At 47.4% G+C, this 23,859-nt stretch overlaps 1 protein-coding gene across 10 annotated transcripts in view; it reads left to right on the forward strand.

Moving 5' to 3' along the window:
* Positions 1-23,859, forward strand: part of TET3 (tet methylcytosine dioxygenase 3) — a 137,338-nt gene that overhangs the window by 67,766 nt on the left and 45,713 nt on the right. The window contains exon 1 of one of the 10 annotated variants that reach the window (XM_061593466.1): positions 9,993-10,050. The exons of 8 other annotated variants lie outside the window; for them this stretch is intronic. In XM_061593466.1, coding sequence (XP_061449450.1) covers positions 10,024-10,050 — 27 coding nt within the window. In that variant the 5' untranslated portion in view covers positions 9,993-10,023. Of the gene's footprint in view, positions 1-9,992; positions 10,051-10,157; positions 10,261-23,859 lie in introns of those variants that run through there. One more of the 10 variants, XM_061593472.1, reaches the window with a different exon arrangement.

Raw genomic sequence — 23,859 nt, forward strand, 5'->3', positions numbered from 1 at the left:
GCAATGGGAAACCCCCTCTGAAGACCGCTTACCATGAAAACCTTATTCATAGGGTCACCATAAGGCGGGATCGACTTGAAGGCAGTCCATTTCCATTTTTTTTAACCTTACAGAGTGGTTATAAGGATTACAACTACATGTATATGAAGTGCTTTTAACATTTGAAAGTGCTACACTAAAATTTCAATTGTGATGTTGAAGACTATTGATGACCAGGATGATCAGGGAGCTGGAAACAGCACTATGAGGAGAGACTGAAATAAATGGGCATGTTTAGCCTTGAGAAGAAAAGATTGAGGGGAGATATGATAGCACTCTTCAAGTACTTGAACGGTTGCCACACAGAGGAGGGCCAGGATCTATTCTCGATCGTCCCAGAGTGCAGGACATGGAATAATGGGCTCAAGTTACAGGAAGCCAGATTTTGACTGAACATCAGGAAAGCCTTCCTAACTGTTAGAGCGGTATGGCAATGGAACCAATGACGTAGGGAGGTGGTGGGCTGTCCAACACTGGAGACATTCAAGAGGCAGCTGGACAGCCATCTGTCGGGTATGCTTTAACTTGGATTTCTGCATTGAGCAGGGAGTTGGACTCAATGGCCTTATGGGCCCCTTCCATCTCTACTCTTCTATGATCCTATGATTGTGTACTACTTTACCCAATACGCAATTAATTGAAATAATTTGTTACCAGAAGATATGGAGATGACCACCAGGTTAGCTAACTTTAAAGAGATTGTTTAATCTTTTTGTGATAATTAGCAGCACAGTAGCAAGCTATAAGTGATTACTATTAACGACATTAGGCTGGCGCCCTCATTGTGTTGTATTACATATTTGCTGGATTTTATTTTATTTTAGTAAGCCTACAAAGACGTACAATTTAAGTATGTATACTTGTTTTTAAAAGTTTTGCTGATGTTGTCTGTGTTTTATGGACAATTTTATGATGTACACTGTGACGTCCCTCCCTGGTTCTCCCTGTTAGGTTCCCACCTGCTTGTGGCTACTGCCTTTCACTAGGCACCACCAGGGACACCACCAGTCAGAACCGTCCTTTATATGGTTTCTCACTCCGCTCTAGCACAGATCTCACTAGATCCCACTGCTAGGCAGCACCACCAGTCACTTCCTGTAACCAATACTGCCAGAGACCTTGCCTCAGTCTCTCTATAGCTTGTTACTTTGTGACTGTGTGCCTATGCTGTTCCCAACCCCCTTGTATCTTTATATTTAAAGCATACGACTCTGGGTTGCTCTGGATACTTGACTTGTTACAGTATCTCCCTTCACCGCTGCCACCATTAGATACTGTTTCTGTTCAGCCTTGGTAATTACCTTGCCCTCCCTTCTGGTCTGTTTATTCCCCCAGTCAAGGATCAGGCCTTTGGTAGACCAAATAAGTATTTATTTACTAACAACAGGAAATAACAAGATTACTTTAGGAATGTTTCACAAGCGTATGGTTTCATATATGGTCACTCTTTATGTTTCTGTTCATATATATCCTCTTTAAATATCAGCCAAATACAATCCAAACTTCCCTCAGAACTCTGCCAACCAACCCTCACCAAACGACCTCACTCCAACCAACTCAACAACTTCTCCCCCCTCATCACTCACAAACCTCCATTTATACCTTCAGCCAGCCAGCCACTCAGCCAATCATTTATTTATTTATTTATTTGTTAAACTTTTATACCGCCTGACTAGCATAGCTCTCTGGGCGGTGTACAACAGAAAGTATATACAATAAACTCACATAAATCAGTACAAAAACATATATATAAAAATCCACAAATCTAAAACCAAATTGAACATATTAAACTAAAATGCCTGAGCAAAGAGAAAGGTTTTAACTTGGCGCCGAAAAGATAGCAATGTCGGTGCCAAGCGCACCTCAACGGGAAGATTATTCCACAATTCAGGGGCCACCACTGAGAAGGCCCTGGTTCTTGTAGCCATCCTCCGAGCCTCTCTATGAGTCGGAACTCGGAGGAGGGCCTTCGATGTTGAACGTAGTGTACGGGCAGGTTCATATCGGGAGAGGCGTTCCAGGAGGTATTGTGGTCCCGCACCGTATAAGGCTTTATAGGTTAAAACCAGCACTTTGAATCTGGCTCGGAAACATATAGGTAGCCAGTGCAAGCGGGCCAGAAGAGGTGTTATATGTTCGGACCGCCTGGTCCTCGTTATCAGCCTGGCCGCCACGTTTTGCACAAGCTGTAGTTTCCGAACCGTCTTCAAAGGCAGCCCTACGTAGAGCGCATTGCAGTGATCCAATCGAGAGGTTACCAGAGCATGGACAACTGAGGTGAGGTCCTCCCTGTCCAGATAGGGACGTAGCTGGGCTACCAACCGAAGTTGGTAGAATGCATTCCGTGCCACCGAGGCTACTTGAGCCTCGAGTGACAGGGAAGGATCTAAGAGTATTCCCAGACTACAAACCCGCTCCTTCAGGGGGAGTGTAACCCCATCCAGAACAGGGTGCATATCCACCATCTGATCAGGGAAATCACCCACCAACAGCATCTCAGTCTTGTCTGGATTCAGCCTCAGTTTATTAGCTCTCATCCAGTCCATTATCGCAGCCAGGCAACAGTTCAGCACATTGACAGCCTCACCTGAAGAAGATGAAAAGGAGAAATAGAGCTGCGTGTCATCAGCGTACTGGTGGCAGCGCACTCCAAAACTCCTGATGACCGCACTCAGCGGCTTCATGTAGATGTTAAAAAGCATGGGGACAGAACTGACCCCTGCGGGACTCCACATTGGAGAGCTCACGGTGTCGAGCAATGTTCTCCAAGCACTACCTTCTGGAGATGACCCGCCAGGTAGGAGCGGAACCACTGCCAAGCAGTGCCCCCAACTCCACGAGCCTCTCCAGAAGGATACCATGGTTGATGGTATCAAAAGCCGCTGAGAGATCAAGGAGAATCAACAGAGTTACACTCCCGCCGTCCCTCTCCCAACATAAGTCATCGTACAGGGCGACCAAGGCTGTCTCAGTGCTAAAACCGGGCCTAAAACCCGATTGAAATGGATCTAGATAATCGGTTTCATCCAATAGCGCCTGGAGCTGGGCAGCAACCACTCGTTCCAAGATCATCCAGCATACTTCCGCTTCTCACCCATGTACTCCCCCTTTCTCTCTCAGTCAATTACCATACATCACCTAATAGACCCGCACTTACCATATGTACAGATGCTTAACCTACAGGAACATCACATACACCCCTTAGGGTTTTCTGGTTATAGATGTTTCTAAAACATTTCTGATTATAAATGTTTCTAAAAAAATGAATAAATACAAATAATCATGATGGCTGTACCTCCAGGATCTGAGGTGATATATGTGTGAGTGAATACCAGTTGCTGGGGAATACCAGTGGACTGCGGGTGGCGCATCAAGTTGACCATTCTGGGAAACAGGGTGCCAAACTACATAGCCCTCTTACCTGTTTCAGCAGGGCTGTTTATATCAGATGGAGTATACCTCTAGATTTGAGCTTCCATATCCACAGGGACTATGTCTCTGCATACATCCAGACCCGTCTTCTGGTCTCTGTCTCTGTTTTTGTTTTTTGTTTTGCTTTTGAGGATGCCCTGATAAAATTTGGTTAGTGTCAGTTACTACAGTTTTCACTCCTCAGGGTTCGGCCCACTGCCCAAGGCCTCTAGAAGTTAATTCTCTGGATGAGTGAGTGGGTGTGCCTAATGCACATGTGTGAATGTTAAGGTACCATGTGGCACCTTGCCATTTTACATGAGAAGGAAGCTCATGTTGAACTATTGATTAATGGATAGAGAGAGATGGCCTGCCTTCTAGTCGATCCTTACTTATGGCGACCCTATGAATAGGGTTTTCATGGTAAGCAGTATTCAGAGGGGGTTTACCATTGCCTTCCTCTGAGGCTGAGAGGCAGTGACTGGCCCAAGGTCACCCAGTGAGCTTTGTGGCTGTGTGGGATTCGAACCCTGGTCTCCCAGGTTGTAGTCCAACACTCTAACCACTACACCACACTGGCTGTCTAACATGCAGGATGAAAAATGGAAATGGACTGCCTTCAAGTTGATCCTGACTTATGGCAACCCTGTGAATAGGGTTTTCATGGTAAGCGGTATTCAGAGGGGGTTTACCATTGCCTTCCTCTGAGGCTGAGAGGCAGTGACTGGCCCAAGGTCACCCAGTGAGCTTCATGGCTGTGTGGGGATTCAAACCCTGGTCTCCCAGGTTGTAGTCCAGCACCTTAACCACTACGCCACACTGGCTCTCCATTGATGGAGATTGATGATTAATGGATTGTAGAATAATTATGAAACAAGAACAAGCGCCTCTCTTGGCTTTTAAAACAGTGTAGGGCAAATCGATAAATAAGTGAATGCTATATGAGTCCAAGATGGCGAACTAGTAAGACGCCGAGCTGAGAACTCCGCTAATATAACATCGGATAAAGGGGGAGGAAGGACTATACCTTGGCATTTGCTGGCAGGCTGGCTTGGTGTTGTTCGATGTGGTCCCTCCTGTGTCTGTCTGACCGTCGTGTTGCCTGCTGTGGCGTTTTTCGGGGCCGGTTTGAGACGGAGAGGAGTGCGGCCTGTTGTTCCATCTGGAGGCCCCTGTTCGATGGCCCACTTCCCTCGTTAGCGTCGCCGGTGGATGACGCGGCTCTGTGGGGCCTTGGAAGTGAAGAAGACCCAGGAGGCAGCGAGGAGGCGGCCTCACCATATCGCCTGCTCTGGGAGTTGTCCGGAGCCGCTGGAAGGTGGGGGGCTTCCTGCGTTCTGCTTCCTGCTCCCTGCTTTTTAGTTCTTTCCCGCTGTTGCAGCTTGCCGGAGCCCGAGTCTGAGCCCGAGTCTGTTGCGGCCTTGGGCACTGTGGCGCTGCGGCTTCGGATTTTGGCTGCTGCCGCTGCCGTCGATCTGGGCGCGGCCATTGCTGCAGCTGATTCCCGTGGCGTTGCGGGACGGGTCGGGTCGCGGCTACTGCCCGGGACGTGGAAGCCCCTGTTGCCGCCACTGGGCTGCCCCAGAGTGCGAGACTGGTGCTGTGTCATTACTGTTCGAGTGGGCGCTGTTGTGTGCACGGATGCGGATGCTGTTGCTGTCATTGTCGTCATGCCCGCTGTTGTCATTTATCATCATCTGCTTGGGCGTGGATCAACGAGGCCCAGTCGCTGCTGCTATCTCTTCTGAGGTGCGCCACCGTTGCCGCTGTTATTTGCTCCCGCTTGGGTGTGGTTACCGCTGTAGTCGTCGCCGCCGCTGCTGCTTGGCTGTGGATCGGCCCAAGACGGACACTGCTGGCCCGCATGCCTGAATGTTGGATGCTTTGACGTCTGCCGCTGTTGTTTTAGCTGTGATTGTCTGGTGTGGATGAGTTTGAGTTATTGTATGAACTGTATGACTGTGTTGTCTGGGTTTTTGTGTGGCTGATTTGTGGTTCGGGTTTGGTGTGAATGGGATTGAGTGAGTGTGTGAGTGCATGAGCGTGTATTTATGTGTGTTTTGTCATGTGCCTGGGAGAGAGAGTTCGACCGGGGGGCCTTTCAGGGGCCCCAATCAACGTAGTGACGGGTAATGGGAGGTATGGTGATGTGAGAAGAACATGCCAGGTAAGGGGAACTCGTCTCAGACAAGTTGTGTCTGTACCTTGTTCCGGTCCTTCTCACACCTGCAGGACTGTTGGTTGTCCTATCAGCCAGCCCTCGGATCTCCAAGTGCTGCTTTTAAATGCCAGGTCGGTACATAATAAGATCTCCCTCGTCCATGACTTAATTGTTGATGAGGGGGCCGACCTGGCATGCATAACCGAGACCTGGGTGGGTGATCAGGGAGGAGTTGCTCTTTCCCAGCTCTGCCCACCTGGGTATACGGTTCAGCACTGTGGCAGTTCCAAGGGTCGGGGAGGTGGGGTGGCTGTGGCCTATAGGAGTTCTCTCTCGATCATCAGGCACCCTGTCCAGGTGACGACTGGCCTGGAATGTCTCCACCTTGTGCTGGGTCAAAGAGACAGACTGGAAATTTGGTTGGTGTACCGTCCACCCTGCTGCCCAACAGCTTCCCTAACTGACCTGTCAGAGGTAGTCTCGGAGGTACTGTTGAGGTCCCCCAGACTATTAGTACTGGGAGACTTCAACATCGATGCCGACGCTGCTTTATCTGGGGCAGCTCAGGACTTCATGGCCTCCATGGCAACCATGGGGCTGTCTCAATTTGCCACTGGCCCTACACATGTGTCGGGGCACACTCTTGATTTGATCTTTGCCACTGGACATGGAGATGGTGATCTGGAGGTGGGGAGTTTTTTATCGACCCCATTGTCATGGACAGATCACCGCTTGTTGAAGTTTAGGCTTACAGCCACCCTTTCCCTCTGCAAGGGTGGAGGACCCATTAAGTTGGTCCGACCTCGGAGACTAATGGATCCTTTGGGTTTCCAAAGGGCTCTGGGGGATTTTCCGGCTGATAAGACAGGTGCTCCTGTCGAAGCCCTGGTCGAACTGTGGAATACTGAAATGACCCGGGCCGTGGACACGATCGCTCCTGCGCGCCCTATCCCATGCAGAGCTCATGCAGCCCCATGGTATACCCCGGAGCTGAGAGCGATGAAGCAAGAGAGGAGAAGGCTTGAGTGCAGATGGAGGCGTACTCCCGACGGATGCAATTACGCCTTGGTGAGTGCCTTCTCCAAACTCTATACAGAAGCGGTGAGGGCAGCGAAAAAGCGACATTTCGCTGCCACTATTAAATCAGCTCTCAACCGCCCAGCGGAGCTCTTTAAAATTGTCCGAGGGCTTTTACATTCTAGCCCTCAGGATATTATAGTACCTTCTGTATCCCGCTATAACAAGTTCGCTGGGCACTTCCAAGATAAAATCTCTTGCATCCGCCGGGACTTAGACTCCAGTATTATGGCAGTTGAATCTAATGAGGTATCCGGAACACGGTCTTGTCCTCATTTATTGGATGAGTTTCAGTTGGTACAGCTTGAGGACGTTGACAAGGTGCTTGGACTGGTGTGTGCAACCACCTCTGTACTGGATCCTTGCCCCTCTTGGCTAGTGAAAGCTGGCAGGGATGGAACAGCCGGCTGGGCCAGGGAAGTGATAAATGCCTCCTTGAGAGACGGAGTGGTCCCTAGTTGCTTAAAAGAGGCAGTAGTGAGACCACTCCTGAAGAAACCTTCCCTGGACCCAGATAATTTGAACAACTATAGACCGGTAGCGAATGTTCCATTCCTGGGCAAGGTCTTAGAACGGGTGGTTGCCAGCCAGCTCCAGGTGCTCTTGGATGACACTGATTATCTAGATCCATTTCAGTCCGGTTTTAGGCCCGGTTTTGGCACTGAAACAGCCTTGGTCGCCCTGTATGATGACCTGTGTCGGGAGAGGGACAGAGGGAGTGTTACTCTGTTGATTCTCCTTGATCTCTCAGCTGCTTTTGATACCATTGACCATGGTATCCTTCTGGAGAGGCTCACAGAGTTGGGAGTTGGAGGTACTGCTTGGCGGTGGCTCCGCTCCTACTTGGTGGATCGTCTCCAGAGGGTAGGGCTTGGGGACCATGCATCGATACCCTGGACTCTCCATTGTGGAGTCCCGCAGGGATCGGTCTTGTCCCCTATGCTTTTTAACATCTACATGAAGCCGCTGGGTGCGGTCATCAGGAGTTTTGGAGTGCGTTGTCACCAGTATGCTGATGACACGCAACTCTATTTCTCCTTTTCACCTTCTTCAGGTGAGGCTGTTGATGTGCTGAACTGCTGCCTGGCCACGATAATGGACTGGATGAGAGCTAATAAACTGAGGCTCAATCCTGACAAGACCGAGACACTGTTGGTGAGTGCCTTCTCTGACCAGATGGTGGATGTTCAACCTGTTCTAGATGGGGTTACACTCCCTCTGAAGGAACAGGTTCGTAGCTTGGGGGTTCTTTTCGATCCATTCCTGTCTCTCGAGGCGCAGGTGGCCTCGGTGGCACGGAATGCGTTCTACCACCTTCAGTTGGTAGCCCAGCTACGTCCCTATCTGGAAAGCGATGACCTTGCCTCAGTTGTGCATGCTCTGGTAACCTCTAGACTGGATTACTGCATGCGCTCTACATGGGGCTGCCTTTGAAGACAGTCCGGAAACTTCAGTTAGTGCAAAACGCTGCAGCCAGACTGCTGATGAAGACCAGGCGGTCCGAACATATTACACCTGTTCTGGCGCGTTTGCACTGGCTGCCTATTTGTTTCTGGGCTAGATTCAAAGTGCTAGTTTTGACTTATAAAGCCTTACATGGTGTGGGGCCACAGTACCTGGCGGAACGCCTCTCCCGATACGAACCTACCCACTCACTACGTTCAACATCTAAGGCCCTCCTCCGAGTTCCGAGTCACAGAGAGGCTCGGAGGGTTGTAACAAGATCTAGGGCCTTTTCAGTGGCTGCCCCCGAATTATGGAACAGTCTCCCCGATGAGGTCCGCCTGGCAACTACACTTCTGTCCTTTCGGCGCCAGGTGAAACCCTTTTTATTCTCCCAGGCATTTTAATCTACCTTTTAAGCTTTTAATGTATATGAGGTTATTTATTGTTTATATTTATGTTCTATTGTTCTTGTGATGTTATCGTATTTTATCCTATGCTGTACACCGCCCTGAGAGCCTTCGGGCTGTGGGCGGTATATAAATTGAACAAAATAAATAAATAAATAAATAAAATATAACATGATTAGTATAGCACATGGAATAAAGCTTTTACTTTGATTTGGTATGTATGTGTGGGCTGGTAGTTATCCTTGGTATGAGAATTAGGGTGTTATTAGAATGTCCCTATTCTGTCAAATGTTGAAGGATAGATCTGTAATTAGGTACAGGGGCCTCATTCATTGATTGACTGGGGTTTTGAAATTATTAAGGTATTTCCTGGTGAGTTTAACGTTTGCATGCTTGTTGTCTAAGACCACCCCAGCTATCAGAACAATCTGGAAATGTGACATATTTCTTAGTTCCCTTCAAAATGGGGGGCTCAAAATGTGCTCTGAATTTGAGCCATATATTGTGCAAGACAGCAATAGATTTTGCACCTAACGGTTGAGACTTGAGGCATAATGCTTTCTTCCCAATGGAGGCCAACATTATAGCACTGAGCGACGCAAGCCAAGTGGAGTAGGCAGCGGTCCTTCTGCTCACTTTTGTGGGAGGGGCACTTCCAATAGCAGCCAGGACTGTACGTATGTCCTTACAAGCTTCGTTTACAAGAATGGGTATAAAATAAATAGCCTTTGATGGGTAACAACCTGGCTCTTGGTGCAATGAAAACTGTGACTGGCTTACAATTGGCTACATTGGGGGGAAAGTGTCACTCCCATACCCTGACGACTAACACTTCCCCCTTGCTATAGTTAAACTTACTTTGGCTCTTCCTTCCAGCAGCAGGGAACTGGCTGGAGTCATGTGACCTGGGGTTGTGCCCCCCCCCCCATGAAATATGGTTGGAGACGTGACCATGCGAATGCATGGGTGGAGCACTGCTTCCACAACACAGGGCAGACGGGCTTCCAAATTGCATCAGAGGGAGAATGTCCAAAAGAGAGGCAGGGAAGAAGGCAGATGCTTCATATTTTTACTTTGCCACTCCTCCTAGCGCGATGCTCACCTTGGGAGGGATTTTGTTATGATAAGATGATGCTCTGACGTCAACCTTGGAGGGGGGGAGGGAGCTGCAATTGGCCACTGCCATGCTACCACGCTTCTGTTGCAGCGACTGCAAGTGGTTCCTTTTAATAGGACAGTCAGGAGGGTCATCTGAGGTAGTTCTGTAGATGCCTTGCACAACACAAAGCATTCAGGAGTGGGTGGCTTCTTGTGCCTATGTCTGTTGGGGGAATTAGATTTTAAAAAACATCCTAAAAAAGACCTTTTAAAAAGGCCAACACCTTCCACCTCTGAGTCTGCCAGGGTGTGGCTTCCCTCGCCCCTTCCAAGGGTGAAAAGTGCCTTCCTGTCTCCTGCAGCAATCCAGTCCGCTCCGACTCTATGCAGCACTGCAGCCATCCTGGCGATGTACGTGCAATGTGCAGGAGGGATAATGGCCCCCACAGCTGTTCGGAGAGGGGAGGGGGAGGTCTGTGTAGGCTGAATAACTAGATCAGTGTTACCTCCTCTGCAATCGGTCTGCAGTTGTGGTGTGTCACGTTTTCCTTGGGATTCCTCCATGCTTTCCTTTTCTTCTTCTTCACCGCATTTGGTTCTCCCTTGGCGAATTCTGGAAATGTAAGTGCTTCCTTGCAGTGTTTTGTTTTTCCTCCCCTTCTCCTGTCTCGCCTGCAGTCTTCCAATATGTCTGTCTCTCTCCTCCTCCTTTGTGTTCACTGGAGAAGCTGTTGACTGGGTTGTTCTTTACATGGAGCTCTTTGCCCAACGCTGCACACCTTCCTTGTGCACACAGGATGGGTTGCTCTCCTGGAAGCAGTGTTCACCAGTCTGGTGTGCAAGGCAGCAACCACACATGCCATTTTTAACAAACAGCATTTATAACGTTGTGGCTGAACTGGAGGAGACAAATGGCACCGTTGGGGGAGGCTGAGTGCACTTTGGAAGTGCTGTGAAACGTGAACCTTTCAATGCCTCTGTCAACATTTTGCTTGTAGTTTCTGAACTATGGCAGTGCCGCTGTGCAAGAGGTGTTGAGGCACGAAGTTCTGCAGATAGCGAGATCCTAGAGAGACTGAATTGTGCCAAATATGTAGAGAGGGAGGGAAGGCAGAGGAATTTGGTGGTGTGAAGGTTACTCTTATCATTTTGGTTTGTTTCTTTTTTACATCCTGCCAGCTATGAAGTGAAGTTTTCCTGTAATTGCATTCAACCACAAATGGCTGCTAACTTTTTGAAATTGGATTTGTAGCCTTTGCCAAAATCCTTGAGGGTACTTTCCCTTTAATGTTGGTGGCTCTTTTAACATTTAAAACAAAAAATGTAAAGAATGTCAAGTTTTTATGTTGGGGCTGGGGTGGTGCTGTAGATGCAATTTTTAAAAATTTCATTTCTCCAGAATATTATTATTAAACCATGGTGTGGGGTGGGAGTGGGGGAAGTATTTTATCAGAAAACAGGAGGGTGACTTTGTCTTTGGGATGTTGCTTTCTCCAGGAACTTTAAGGCAAAGGAGGGCATGCCACATAACTGATCCTTGCTCTGGGACCAACATGCCTTTCTAGTGGACCTTTGTCTGCAGAGGAGGAATGAAAACTAAAGGGCTTGTGTGGATCATGGAGGTTTTGCAGGGGAGTGGGGTGGGAGGGAGATGAATGCACAAAAGACTCTGGTAGACCCTGCTGTTATTGCTGTGCTGGGAAAAGAACAAAGGAATTGATCAGAAAAACAGGAATGTCCAAGACTTAAGAAAATGGGCAAATTTAATCAGCTTGCTGTGCAAAATAATAATAATTGTAAAAAACCAGCAGTGATCCATAAAAGCTAGTGTGTTTATAACTAGCATTTTGGAAGTTGGGCAGCCCAAGTGAACAATGATTCTAGGGCTAGGAAAAATTGCCCTAGTTTGCTAGACTAGACTCCAACTTGCAATTTTAACATGGGCTGCAAGCATAAGTGAGAAATACACATTCTTTCTCTACCTTCTGCTTCGACTCATCCTCTTGGGGGATGATTGTGTTTTCCTACCCTAAGATTTTTCCATATGCATTTGCACCTTTTTCAGGCACAGGTCTTTTGAACAAAAATCCTAGGCTTAAGAACATAAGAAGAGCCTGCTGGATCAGGCCAGTGGCCCATCTAGTCCAGCATCCTGTTCTCACAGTGGCCTACCAGGTGCCAGGCTTATAGAGCCTGGTTGGAAACTCTGCAAGGCTCCCATGCATATGTGGAGCTCCCTGTACCTAGGGGCTGCCTTTCTTCTAGGCATTGAGGAAGAATGCTTTGCATGCTCAATGGGGAAATCCATGTTTTTGTATACAGAAGAAACATGGAATGCCCTGAGCCCATGGAAATCATGTGCACATCAAATTCCCTGTGCATTATCCCTGGAGCAGTGTTTCATGGTAACAAAACTGGACGGCACTTCTGACAAATTTTGGAGCAGCTTATCGTCTTTGTGTAGCATGCATATGTATCTGACATGGACACAATGGCTGACCGTGTTGATCAAATGTCTGGACCCCTGTGTCTCTGTTAAATTACCCCATCTTCAGTTAGTCTAGATCAGTTTTGCTCCCATGTTCTGGTTGGGATATTGAGGCTAACAGGTACTGGAGTCTTGGCTCAGGCGTCTTCATTGAGTCTGTCCTGAGCAGGAATATGAAATCAGGGCTACCAGGTACTTCTGGAAAGCATCAACTCTCAAGCTCAAAACTTTCCTCAGGTATGATATAACACATTCTCCTATAGTTCCTGTCTGCTTTCATTCAGTCTTCCCAGCCAGCTTGGAGATAGGATGCTGGGGCTAATGGGAGTTGATGTCAAAAACATCTGGAGGGCACCAGGTTGGGGAAGGCTGGCCTTACCAGTTCCCAGCATTGTGACTTTGACTGTCATGTTGTAGTGTCACCCAGAAATGCATACTGGGGCACAGCTGAGAGAATGGGACTGCAGCTGCTCTCATCCCAGACATTGGGCTCACCAGTGATATGGAGCAGAGTTAGCCTTCCCAACCCACTGTGGTGCACCTGAATTCACCCTGTTGGTTTCTCCCACATACGTGAATGGCTTCCATTTATTCCCATGGGGAAAAGTTGGCTTTCCCTTATAGACGTAAGAAGTACTTGGGGACATAGCTTTCCCCTGCCTTCTGTCAAATCAGACCACTGGCCTATCTAGCACAGGGGGTTCAGATGGAATTCTTTACCCAGCCATATGTGGAGATGCCAGGAATTGAACCTGGGACCTTTTACATGCAAAGCAGGTGCACCACACTGAAGTAAGCCCCTTCCCATGGGCACTTGTGAGATGTGGGCAAACCTGCTCCCACCCCCACTGCTGGCTAGCCAGGGTTTCACTGACAGATGGGGGATAGTGGCATTGCACCCCCACTCCACCCCCAAGTTCCTTGCAAAACAATAAGCCTTCCTTGCACGTGCGCACGCACTGATGACAGGCCTGATGTCTAGACTGGCAGACCGTTCTGCTTTGGAAAGTGTTGAACAATTCCCCCTCCCTCCCCATTTGGGACAGGTAGCATATGCCATCGGCATCTGGTTGACCGCTGTGGGACAGGTAGCAGGTGGTTTGAGGTGGACAAATAATGCAAACATGAGAGTAGTTGGTAGGGCTGCAGATTTTAAAAGTGTGAACCAAATCTTCCCTTTTCAGACTTAATAGTTTTATGCAGCATAGGCTTTTGCTAGTTGCAACCCTTTTCTTCACCTGCGACCCCGTGGGATAGGTTAGGCTGAGAAACTGTGACTTTTCAGCGCTCCCAAGTGAGTTTAGCAATGTTTTGAACTCTCAGCTGGGCACTGTACCTGCTACTTCTCACACTTCTTTCCCTGTTGCATTTTCCTGGCACTCCACGTACAGTGCTTTGTCGCTGAGAAAAGGGATCTCCTCATTCCTGCTCCTCTGCAGCAGCTAATGCGCCACCTGTGATTGCTGAGAGTAATGCACCAGCAGATAGATAAAAGTTTCCTCCCTCTCTCTTAACACTAGAACTCGTGGACATCCAATGAAACTGAATGTTGGCAGATTCAGGACAGATAAAAGAAGGTAATTCTTCATGCAGCGCAGGGAATTAGCCTTATCCTCCATCTATTTGTCTATCAGTGACTACTAGCCATGATGGCTATGCTCTTCTTCCAAGGTCGGAGGCAGTCTGCTTCTGAATACCAGTTGCTAGAAACTGCTGGAGGGGAGAGGGCTCTTGCACTCGGGTCCTGCTTGCGGGCTTCCCATGGGCATCTGGCTGGCCACTGTGAGAACAGGATGCTGAGCTCGGTGGGCCACTGGTCTGATCCAGGAGGCTCGTCTTATGCTCTTATGTTCAGTGCTAGTGGACGGTGCCTGTGATATTGCCTTTGCACGGTTAGCCAACATGGTGTCCTTCAGTTGTTGCTGGACGTTAGTTCCCATCATTCCTGACCATTGGCCATGCTGGCTGGGGGATGATGGGACTTGGGTTTCAACAATAACTTAGGGCACCACATTGGCTATCTCTGTATTAGTGGCAAGTGCCACAACGCCATCTGCACCACCCCTGCAATGGCTGCATCGTGTTGTGGCTTTGAAAGGGGGTGAGGACCTTTTTGAGTGGCTGCACCTACAATAAAGGGTCATCAACAGTGTTGAAACAACCAGGGTGTCAACCCATTCAGTGTTTTCCTTCAGTTCCAGTTTGAGATCAAGCAGTGACTTGAGATCAAGTTGTTGTGGTCTGGCAACTAGTTCAGTGCATATTTATAACTGGTTCCGTTCCAGTTCACATGGGAAACCTTGAATATGATTCATATTCCAGGGGTCATTTGGAAATTGAACAAAGTAAATGAGTCTGCCTTGATGTGCAACTCACCGTAAGGCAGCCTTCACCAGCTTGATGCTCTCCCAGACAGCAGTTTCGGACTGCAACTCCCATCAGCCCCAGCAAGCATGGCCACACTTCCATCAGATGCAACATCATGTGGCTGTGCTTGCTGGGGCTGATGGGAGTTGCAGTCCGAAACATCTGGAGGGCACCAGATTGGCAAAGGTGTCATAAGGCCTCATTCACCCTGGGAGGGTCAGCCTGCCTACACTGCAGTGTGTGGGTTCAGACCTTGCCCTTGTCCTGCTAGTTTTCTGTGTAAAAGGAATTTATACTTTTCAAACTAGTGTTTAGAAGGAGCTGAAAACACACATGGAATATAAATCAGAACACTGAATAGTTAAATTTGTAAACCATTTTTAATTTCTACTCTTCAGTTACAATAGATTTTCCCTTTCTTAATCCTTAAATCAGACATCCCTTTATCCAGATCCAAAAGGCGTCTGTCTTAGCCAAACAATGATTTTTAATCATAACCTGAATATTCTGTAAAGGATTCTGTTCTGGTTCAGATTTAACACTTTAAATAATGACTGGGAGGGGGAAGGAAGTTTTGGTTCTATTTTTAGTTCCCTTGGTCTCCCAGGTTATCCATGCAAGCATGCACACAGGCTTTGATGCCCTTCTGTGTCTTGGCACTTAAAAACATAAGCAGACCCTGCAGGATCAGGCTAATGGCCCATCTGGTCCGGTATCCATTTCTTGCAGTGGCCAACCAGTTGCCCATGAGAAACCTGCAAGCAGAACCTGAGTTCAAAGAGCACTCTCCGTTCCTGCAGTTTCCAGCAAATTGTATTTCCCTTGTTTTAATTTCCCTTTTTTTCAGCAAAGCTTTGTAGAGGCTGTGCACTTCCCTTTCCGGCGTTGGAGCACATTGCCCCCTCTGAGAAAGTAGCCAACTGGATGTTCCCTTCCACTTGCAGGGCTGTTCCTGCCCTTTTCTGCTAGGAAAACTGGGTGTCCCCTTCCACTTGCAGGGTCTGGATAGGAGGATATGGCAATACGGAGGGCTGATGTGAGTTCGTGTAGGGACTGCAAATGTGACCCAGTTCATGTCGACTTGTTATGAGCCAAACTATACATGATCAGAGACATGGAGCAGCCCTCCCCCAATTTCAGTATCCCTTCAGACGTTGTGGACTCCAAATTCCATCAGCCTCAGCCAGCATGGCCAGTGGTCAAGGACCTGTAGTCCCAACAACATCTGGAGGGCCACAGGTTCCCCAGCCCTGATCTAGTGCCTCCTACTTCCAGAGGTTTTTGCAAAGAGTGCTGACTTAGATGGACCTTGGCCTGATCCTGCCAGGCCCACCTTAAGTGGTCCCAAGTACGCATTTCAGGGCCTATCCCAGTTCTCCCTTCTTACGGTTATCTTTAAACTAGATGGCCCTCCCAATAGAGAACTACCCTCTGTAAAGTAGGACACATGGCTTGGGAGAGGGTGTGACCTGGGCAGAGTCTCAAGGGCCAGACAGAAAGTCCTGGATGGCAGCATTTGGTCCTTGGGCCTGAGATTCCCCACCTCCTGATGTAAGCCATCTTGACCTCCTTGGAGCAAAGTAAAAAACACAAAACAAACAAACAAGAGAAAAGGCTCAATAAGGCATCTTGAAATGTGTCATGAGTGAAAAATGCATGGCTCTTAAGGTCTCATATACACAGCAGAGTAAGTGTTGAGTGGCGACCCTTTAAAAATAGGATTGAAGAGTGAGAGAAAGATTTACAGCACAAACACAATCCTTTGCTATGTTTACTCAAAAGTCCCATTGATTTACAGCACAATCCTAACCATGTCTACTCAAAATTAAGTCCTATTGAATTCAATGGGGTTTATTCCTGGTATGTGGGCATAGCATTGCAGCTTTACTCCCAGAAAAGCGAGTATAGGATTAAAGCTTCATAATGGGAAGGTTTTCAAAACACTGCCCTCTTCAACAGCCTAGGAAAATGTAAACTTAGTCGACTCCTCATAATTACAAAAGCATAACGCTTTGTAATGTCATTTAGATCTCCTGCTCACAAGAGAGAATTTTGCCACTGCTTAAAGCTATGTGTTAATGAGATTTTCAGGGATGGCTCTGAGACGGAATACTCTAGGCAAGGACAGGGAACCTCTGGTCCTCCAGGAGCTGTTGGGCTCCAAATCCTATCATTCCAGCAGCCAGCATGGCCAGTGGTTAGGGATGAGGGGAGCTGTAATTCAACAACATCTGGAGTGCCACATATTCCCCATCACTGGACTGATACAAACCAAGCCTTGGAAGGGGAGCAACAGCAGTATCGTATGTTGCCAGTGGTTCTCCCTCTCTGTGTGGTGGTGAGGAATGGGCCCAGAGAGAGATGGTGGCTGAGTGATCAAATGACTGATGTCACCTGCTGTCACCTCTGTTGTCTGGGCCAGAGTGGGAGAGTGAGTGGGCAGTGAGTAGCAGCAACAGCAGGAGCTCCAGTTGATGGTATGGCTGTTGTTGGGATTGGGCCCTGGCAGGTGGTGCCTAATTTATTTATTTATTGTATTAATATACTGCCCCATAGCCGAAGCTCTCTGGGTGGTTTACAGTACCTAATGATGCCAGCTGCTGACAGTTTTATGCCTGGAACATATCACCTATGCGAACCCTCCCTCCCCAAATGACCTTTCTGTGATGTCTTTGGCAGAAATGTTCTCTGTACCCCACTGAAACTTTTTCAAAGTCTATAAGTACAGTGGGGAGGCCTGGCTGGGAGTCCAGAGTCTGTGAGTTCAAATCCCCGCTTGTGTCTCCTGGGTGCCAAGGGCCAGCTAAAGATCACCCCCACAGTGAGTTGCTCAGGGGTTATGTGCCCATCCACCTGTGCAGCCGTGGGCAAGCTGCATAGTCCCAAGGAGCCCCGTTGCCCCCCAGCTGGCAGTTGCGGACAAGGAAGGGGCTGGCATGTACAGCTGTGGCAAGCTGAGCAGGCCCTGGCCAGCTGGGGAGGACTAGCCTCAGAGGGAGGCAATGGGAAACCCCCTCTGAAGACCGCTTACCATGAAAACCCTATTCATAGGGTCACCATAATTCGGGATTGACTTGAAGGCAGTCCATTTCCATTTTTTCATATAACTAATGGATGCACATTCTTCCCCTTCCTTGATCTCATTCCTTTTCCTCTGTTGTATCCCCTGTGTGGAATTTTAAACTATAAATTTTTCAGGGTTGGGGCCTGTTCTGTTACACACTTTGTGAAGTGTCACTGATGGTGCAGTGCAGATAAATACAGTGGATCCTGAATAGCAGCTTGGGCGTCCCGGGGCTTTTGGATTTGTGCCTTCCCGCCCTTGAAGCCACAGATCTGCATTCCCCTCTTGTCTCCTGGAGAATAATCCTCCCTGTCTGTCAGCTCTCCTTCCTTCATGCCTCCTCTGACGAACCGAAATGCCTCTTCCCAAAGGCCAGCCCCCAGCTTTCCCTTTAAACCTGACACCTGCCTGAATTGCTATGCCCAGCCAGCAAATCGGCCAGCCCTGCATGGAAACAAATATATCTTGCCTATTGCCAAGCATTCTCTAAGACTCAGGGACTGTTTCTGCTTAAATAGAATTATTCAGAATTGATAATACTAAGCTTTTATATATCATGTTTAAGTGTTCAGGGCACTGAACACAGTTGCCATGAAAACAGTGGTGTGAGGTAGATCTGAATTGCTAGTCCTGTATTGCAAATGGACAGGGCTCTGCAGTTTTTGACCACCATTGGTAATTGAACTAGAAATTGTGGCTGTCAGGATGCTCCCTTTCCACTGGTCCCTGTCTTTGCGTCTCTGCTCAGAATCAGCCACTAGGCTACTTCAGTTCCCTTAGTGCTGCCTTCGCCAACTTGGTGCCCCCCAGTTGTTTTGGATTACAACTCCCATCATACGGCCATGCTGGCTGTGGATGACGGGAGCTGTAGGCCAAAACATGTAGAGGTCACCAGGCTGGTGAAGGTTGCCTATCAACTTTAATTTTCGAATTGGAAATGAAATGAGTAAAACCAGTGTGGTGTAGTGGTTAAGGTGCTGGACTATGACCTGGGAGACCAGGGTTTGAATCCCCACACAGCCATGAAGCTCACTGGGTGACCTTGGGCCAGTCACTGCCTCTCAGCCTCATGAAAACCCTGTTAATAGGGTTGTCATAAGTCGGAATCGACTTGAAGGCAGTACACACACACACACAAAACCAAGGGAGCAATTCTCTCTCTTGATGTTTCCCCAAAAAGTTTGTTCCTTTGAGTTTCTGCAGTTAACGGATGCCTTCTCTTTCTTTCCTGGTTGTACACAAAGGAACACTCCATTCTTGTTGCCCTTCGTTGTCTACTTTAGTTTCATTAACACTTTTTGGTGAGAGATGTTGTCAAAGGCTTTTAGAAAGTCGACGCCTGTGTTATCAACTGAAACAGCCTTAGTTGCAAGTCATTTGAAAGCCAGGATAAACTTGGATTAAATTTGTGAAATGTATGAGATAAACTCACATGGGGGAGACTAGGAATTTTGCTCCAAAAAAGTTTTATGTTGGCCTCTTGGAATCTGAAATAGTTTTTAGCACGTGATAGCTTCCCTAGAACATAATCTTAACTTGGAAAACACACTTTGGTTTTGCTTGTTGTTGTTGCTTCCTTTTCTTGTGGAAGAAAGAAAAGTGTTGCCTCTCATACCTGTCCTTTGAAGTGGTGGTTTCAGCGAGGGGAGGGTCTCCTCTGGGTCCCACCAGCAAGCCCTTTTCTAATGAAATGGTTTTCAGATGTGTCTTGGCAATATCCTCTGTGGGCATAATAGACGACTTGTGTGGCTGGTGCTGGATTATAGTATGAAATACAGAGGAGAAGCGATGGGCCTCTCTGACCTGGAAGGCACTGTGGCAATACCTTTTTTTCATCTGGTTGGTTCTTGCAGGAGGATCAGAAAGCAACTCCTGGATCAGTTCAATATTTAGGACTCTGAAATAGGTTTTACTTAGGAAATTGCCTTGATGACCCTGGTAGATGATGCATGCTAAGAGAAAAGATGGGAAATGTGTTCCTGATTATTATTTTCGACTTGTCTTGGAAACAAACTGGTGACCGGTTCAAGGTTCTGTTTTTGATCTTTAACGCCCAATGCAGTACATGTGCACTTCTTCTTACCCCATGAATTAAGAACAACTGAGGTATTGCTGGACTTGTCCACCCTGGAGTTTAATGTGTATTTGAAGCTGCTTGTGTTTCCATTATTTGTGAGTGTGTGAGTGAGTGAGTGAGTGAGTGATGTCCACACAACTTCCTCCTCATCCAAGTGGTCCACGCTTCCCCTCTGCTAAATCCGATAAGGGAAGAAAATCCAATATAAAATTGCATGTTGCCCGATTATGGGCACACTGAAGCGCATTGTGTGGGTAGCCTTTTTTACATGTGTGGTGACATTTTGCTGGGTGCCATCTACTGCCGTACCCCTAGGGTGCAGCCCAGTCGATAGCAGTGTGCATTGCCACACGGTGATTTAGTGCTTCTCTGGACACCTGTGAGGCAAGGAAGAGGCAAAGCTGCTGATCTTTCCATGGCTTTCAATTCCAGGGCTTTAGACCTCATATATAGATTGGAAGCAGGCTGCAGTTTGCCTTGATATAACGTTACAGGGAAGTCTGTCACATTTTCCAGGTCAGAGACGTTTGTAGGGTTTGCAGGGCAGACTCGGTCATTGTTGTGGGCTGCCAGAACTAGCCACCTCTCCCACCTTTCTGTCTCTGGACAAGTTGCCCCTGGAGCGCCGACAGACCTTGTGCCAGAAAAGCTGAGCAGCCTTTGAGAGAAGAGGGCCGGGCAGCTGCCCTATCCCTGACCGACTTGGATGAGGCCCAAGCAGTTGTGAGACCTGTCTTATCTGCTGCCTGAGAATGGCTCCACCTCACATTGGCAAGAGCTCACGCAGAGGGAGGCTGTCTGTGGTGCATACGTACTTGTGGGTGGGTACTTATGCAGGGCAGCAAATGACTCGCCAGGGCAATGGCACTTGCTGGGGCTTGTCCACTCCACTAGCCTGTCAGTGTAGAGCGTAAGTTCCTTTGACAGGCTGCTGCATAGGAAAGAGGCACAAATAGTGGGCAACCTGGCAATCTTCGGAGGGCTTTCCCAGCATGAGTTAGTACTACTCCTAGGCTGAGGAGTCCTTAGGTCTTGGGTGTGCTGTTCCAGCGCTCTGATTCTTAACTGCAGGTTCTGCACTGCTGCCTGTGTGTTACTGGACCCAATTTAAGGTTTAATTTATAAAGCCCTGAATGATTTGGGCCCTAGGGACTTGATGGAGTGCCTCTTCCCATACTGGCAGTCCTGGCTCTCAAACTGGCAGAGAGGCCCTTTTCGTTGTCTCACTAGCAAGTACTGTTTGCTGTGTGGGGATGCAACACAGGGCCTTCTTCGTAATTGTGCCTCAACTGTGGAACTCCCTCCCCTTGGACACATAGGTAGCTGTATCGCAGGATGGGCTTCTGTCGCCAAATTAAAACGTACCCATTCATAAATTGCCAGGCTTTTGGAGGGCTTGGTTAAATCTGCTTTGGTCTTTCAGGACTGTGTATTTTTCTTTTGCCACTGTTGTTAATGGTTTCTTCTGTCTTTACTGTTGCATTGTTTTATTTTGTGTTGGAAACTGATTTAGGAGCACATTGTGGTGAAAAGTGGTTTGTTTATTTATTTATTACATTTATATACCTCCCCATAGCCAAAGCACTCTGGGCGGTTTACAGGAATTAAAAACATTAAAAACAAATATACAAATTTAAAAACACAGTTTAAAAACACAATTTAAAAAATTTAAAAGCATTCCTGTTTTGATATTATTACAACCATGTAAGAATTCTAAAAACAGATTTAAAAACACACACACAAAAGATACAGACATACACAAAGTAAGTATGAGCAATATAAATATTACAACTAAAATAAATGATAAAGATAGGATGGTGCCTGAGAGAAGAAAATCCAATTTTTTTTGTACGTGTGTGTGTAGGGGGGAGATAATGGTAAAAACATAGGCTTGAATCCTAAAATAAGAAAGTTAATCCCACTCCCCATTTGACATTGTTCAAGAGGGCCTTCTTCACTCTCCAAAGAGGGTTTTAGGAGTTGCAGGTAACTGCAGTGGAGAGGAGAGGACGGCAAGCCTTCCTTCCATGAACCTTAATTTCTCTTAGGATCCAAGGCATAATTATTGGGCAATTAATTGAACATTTGTTGCCCCTTAATGTTGCTCTGCAGCTGCCCTCTGAGGCAGCCTCTCATTCTACCTTTGCATACAACTGGCTTTGCAAGAGCCAGCGCCTCGCCCTCTTCAAATCTTGCCCCTTTCTCAGTCCCTTGTTGAAGATAACATTGATGTAGTTTGACTGGTGGTTGTGGAAATGACTACAGATGAGGGAGGCAGACTGAAGTTGGTTTCCAGTTGCTTATTTGACATAGATTTGCATGAGAAGCATCAGAAAAGGAATGGAACTTTATGTGCTTCTGCATCCCAAAATAAGCTTTTTGCGACTGCATCTCTTTACATCTCCATGACAGGCACAGAGGAGGGAGGGGCTCTGCCTCATCAAGCACATTGTTTTTCCACAGCATGCTTTAATGCATGATGGCCCCATGCCACACATACAAATAAGGAATGGCGGGGGGGGGCAGTATTTCACTTCCAAATAAGCCTGGGACAACCCAAATGACAAATCTGCAGCACCAGATGAGCTAGGATTGCGTCTGACCCTACACTTGGTTTTGATGCATGTACAAATGAAGAAGAAATTGGGGTGTGTACCCCTAAATAAGCATTGGGCCACCATGCATTCTGCACTGGCACAACAAGGGGAATGCTGCTTATAGGATGCACTAGCATTGTGGGCAGCCCAGTACTTTGTTTTTTGCACAAAATGCTTGTCAAGTATGCTGTCCTGTGTCAAAGTTTGCCAAGATATGTATAAATAAGGAACTGGGGCTGTGTACTCCAAACTAAGCACCCAAATGAGACATCCACAACACTGGCAGACTGTCCCTAGTGAGCCACCCTAGGTTGTATCCTGCCTGCCTCTGTGGTTTTGTTCAAGCATACTGGAACCAAACCAACATTTGCCAATGAATATATAATGAATAAGGAACTGGAGGTGGTATGATCTTTGGACCAAAAAAAAAAAGAAAAACTGTGGACCACACCAAATGATATACTTCCATAAAGGGACTATGACCTTCAAGATGCGATAGTGTTTTCTCTGACCCAAAGCTTCGCTTTTGCACAACGCACATTGATATATATTTGTTAAATTTCTATACCGCCCGACTAGCATAGCTCTCTGGGCGGTGTACAACAGAGAAATAATACAACAAAGAAACATAAATATACACAGTATATAAGTAGCCAAACAATAATAATAAACAACAAACTAATGAAAACATCTCAATAAATATACAATTAAGCAATCCCCACACACTTCCCACAGCCCCACCTTCCTCATGCAGCGAGAACAGGTGATGCAGGGGAGATGTACAGACCCAGAAGAAGAGCTACTAGTCCAGCCACAGAGGGCTAGGATGCAAGCCGTGACATGGATTTGAAAAGGGTCTGACGCACGCTTGACTGGCGTTTTCTCACTCTCTGTTTTGCAGTCGGCTTCCTCCTCAATCAGTTGCAGAACAAGGCAATATAGAATTGCCTCCATACCTTCTTTAGGAATAAGGAACTGGAGAATGACATTGAGCTCCAAACTAACCTCTAGGATAGCTGTGAGGAGCCATGGGCCTAATTAAGCCCAACAAGCCCCCGCATTTAGCCTGTGAGGCTGTTTTTGCTAACTCATGACTACCTGTCCTACACGTGGTGTCATATATGACATCAGGTGTGTGACAGGTAAAGTTGCATCAGAGCAGGGTTTGCAGGCACTGATGATCAGCTGTTTGTTGGTGCTTGCAGACTGTGTGCCTTTGAAGGAGCTCACTCCAACTCCTGATCAGCTGATTGACAAATGGCCACAGATAGGGACTTGTGGAATAGATTTAGTGGCGACACTCCATAGGTTGATAGCAGTAGATATGCAAGAGGCAAACTGCAGGGCCAGGTGTGGCTGGTGGAATGGGCTTGAACCAGGGTGATAGCTGTGTTTAGGCCTCTTATGAATGACTGGGTTGGGTGAGGAAGCTGTTTTGAAGGGTTCTGTTATCTTGGATCACAGGATATATTGACTAAGTATCTCTAAGGGAAATGTTTTCAGTAATGTTAACTAACAGGGCCTTGTCCTATTTGTTGATATGGATGGTGTGACTTGCATAAAGCAAGCATATGCATTGAAATGAATGTATGTTAAAGAATGCATCATACAGTATGTATAACACTGG

Source organism: Rhineura floridana, chromosome 12 (assembly GCF_030035675.1).
Source record: "Rhineura floridana isolate rRhiFlo1 chromosome 12, rRhiFlo1.hap2, whole genome shotgun sequence".
Taxonomy (NCBI): domain Eukaryota; kingdom Metazoa; phylum Chordata; class Lepidosauria; order Squamata; family Rhineuridae; genus Rhineura; species Rhineura floridana.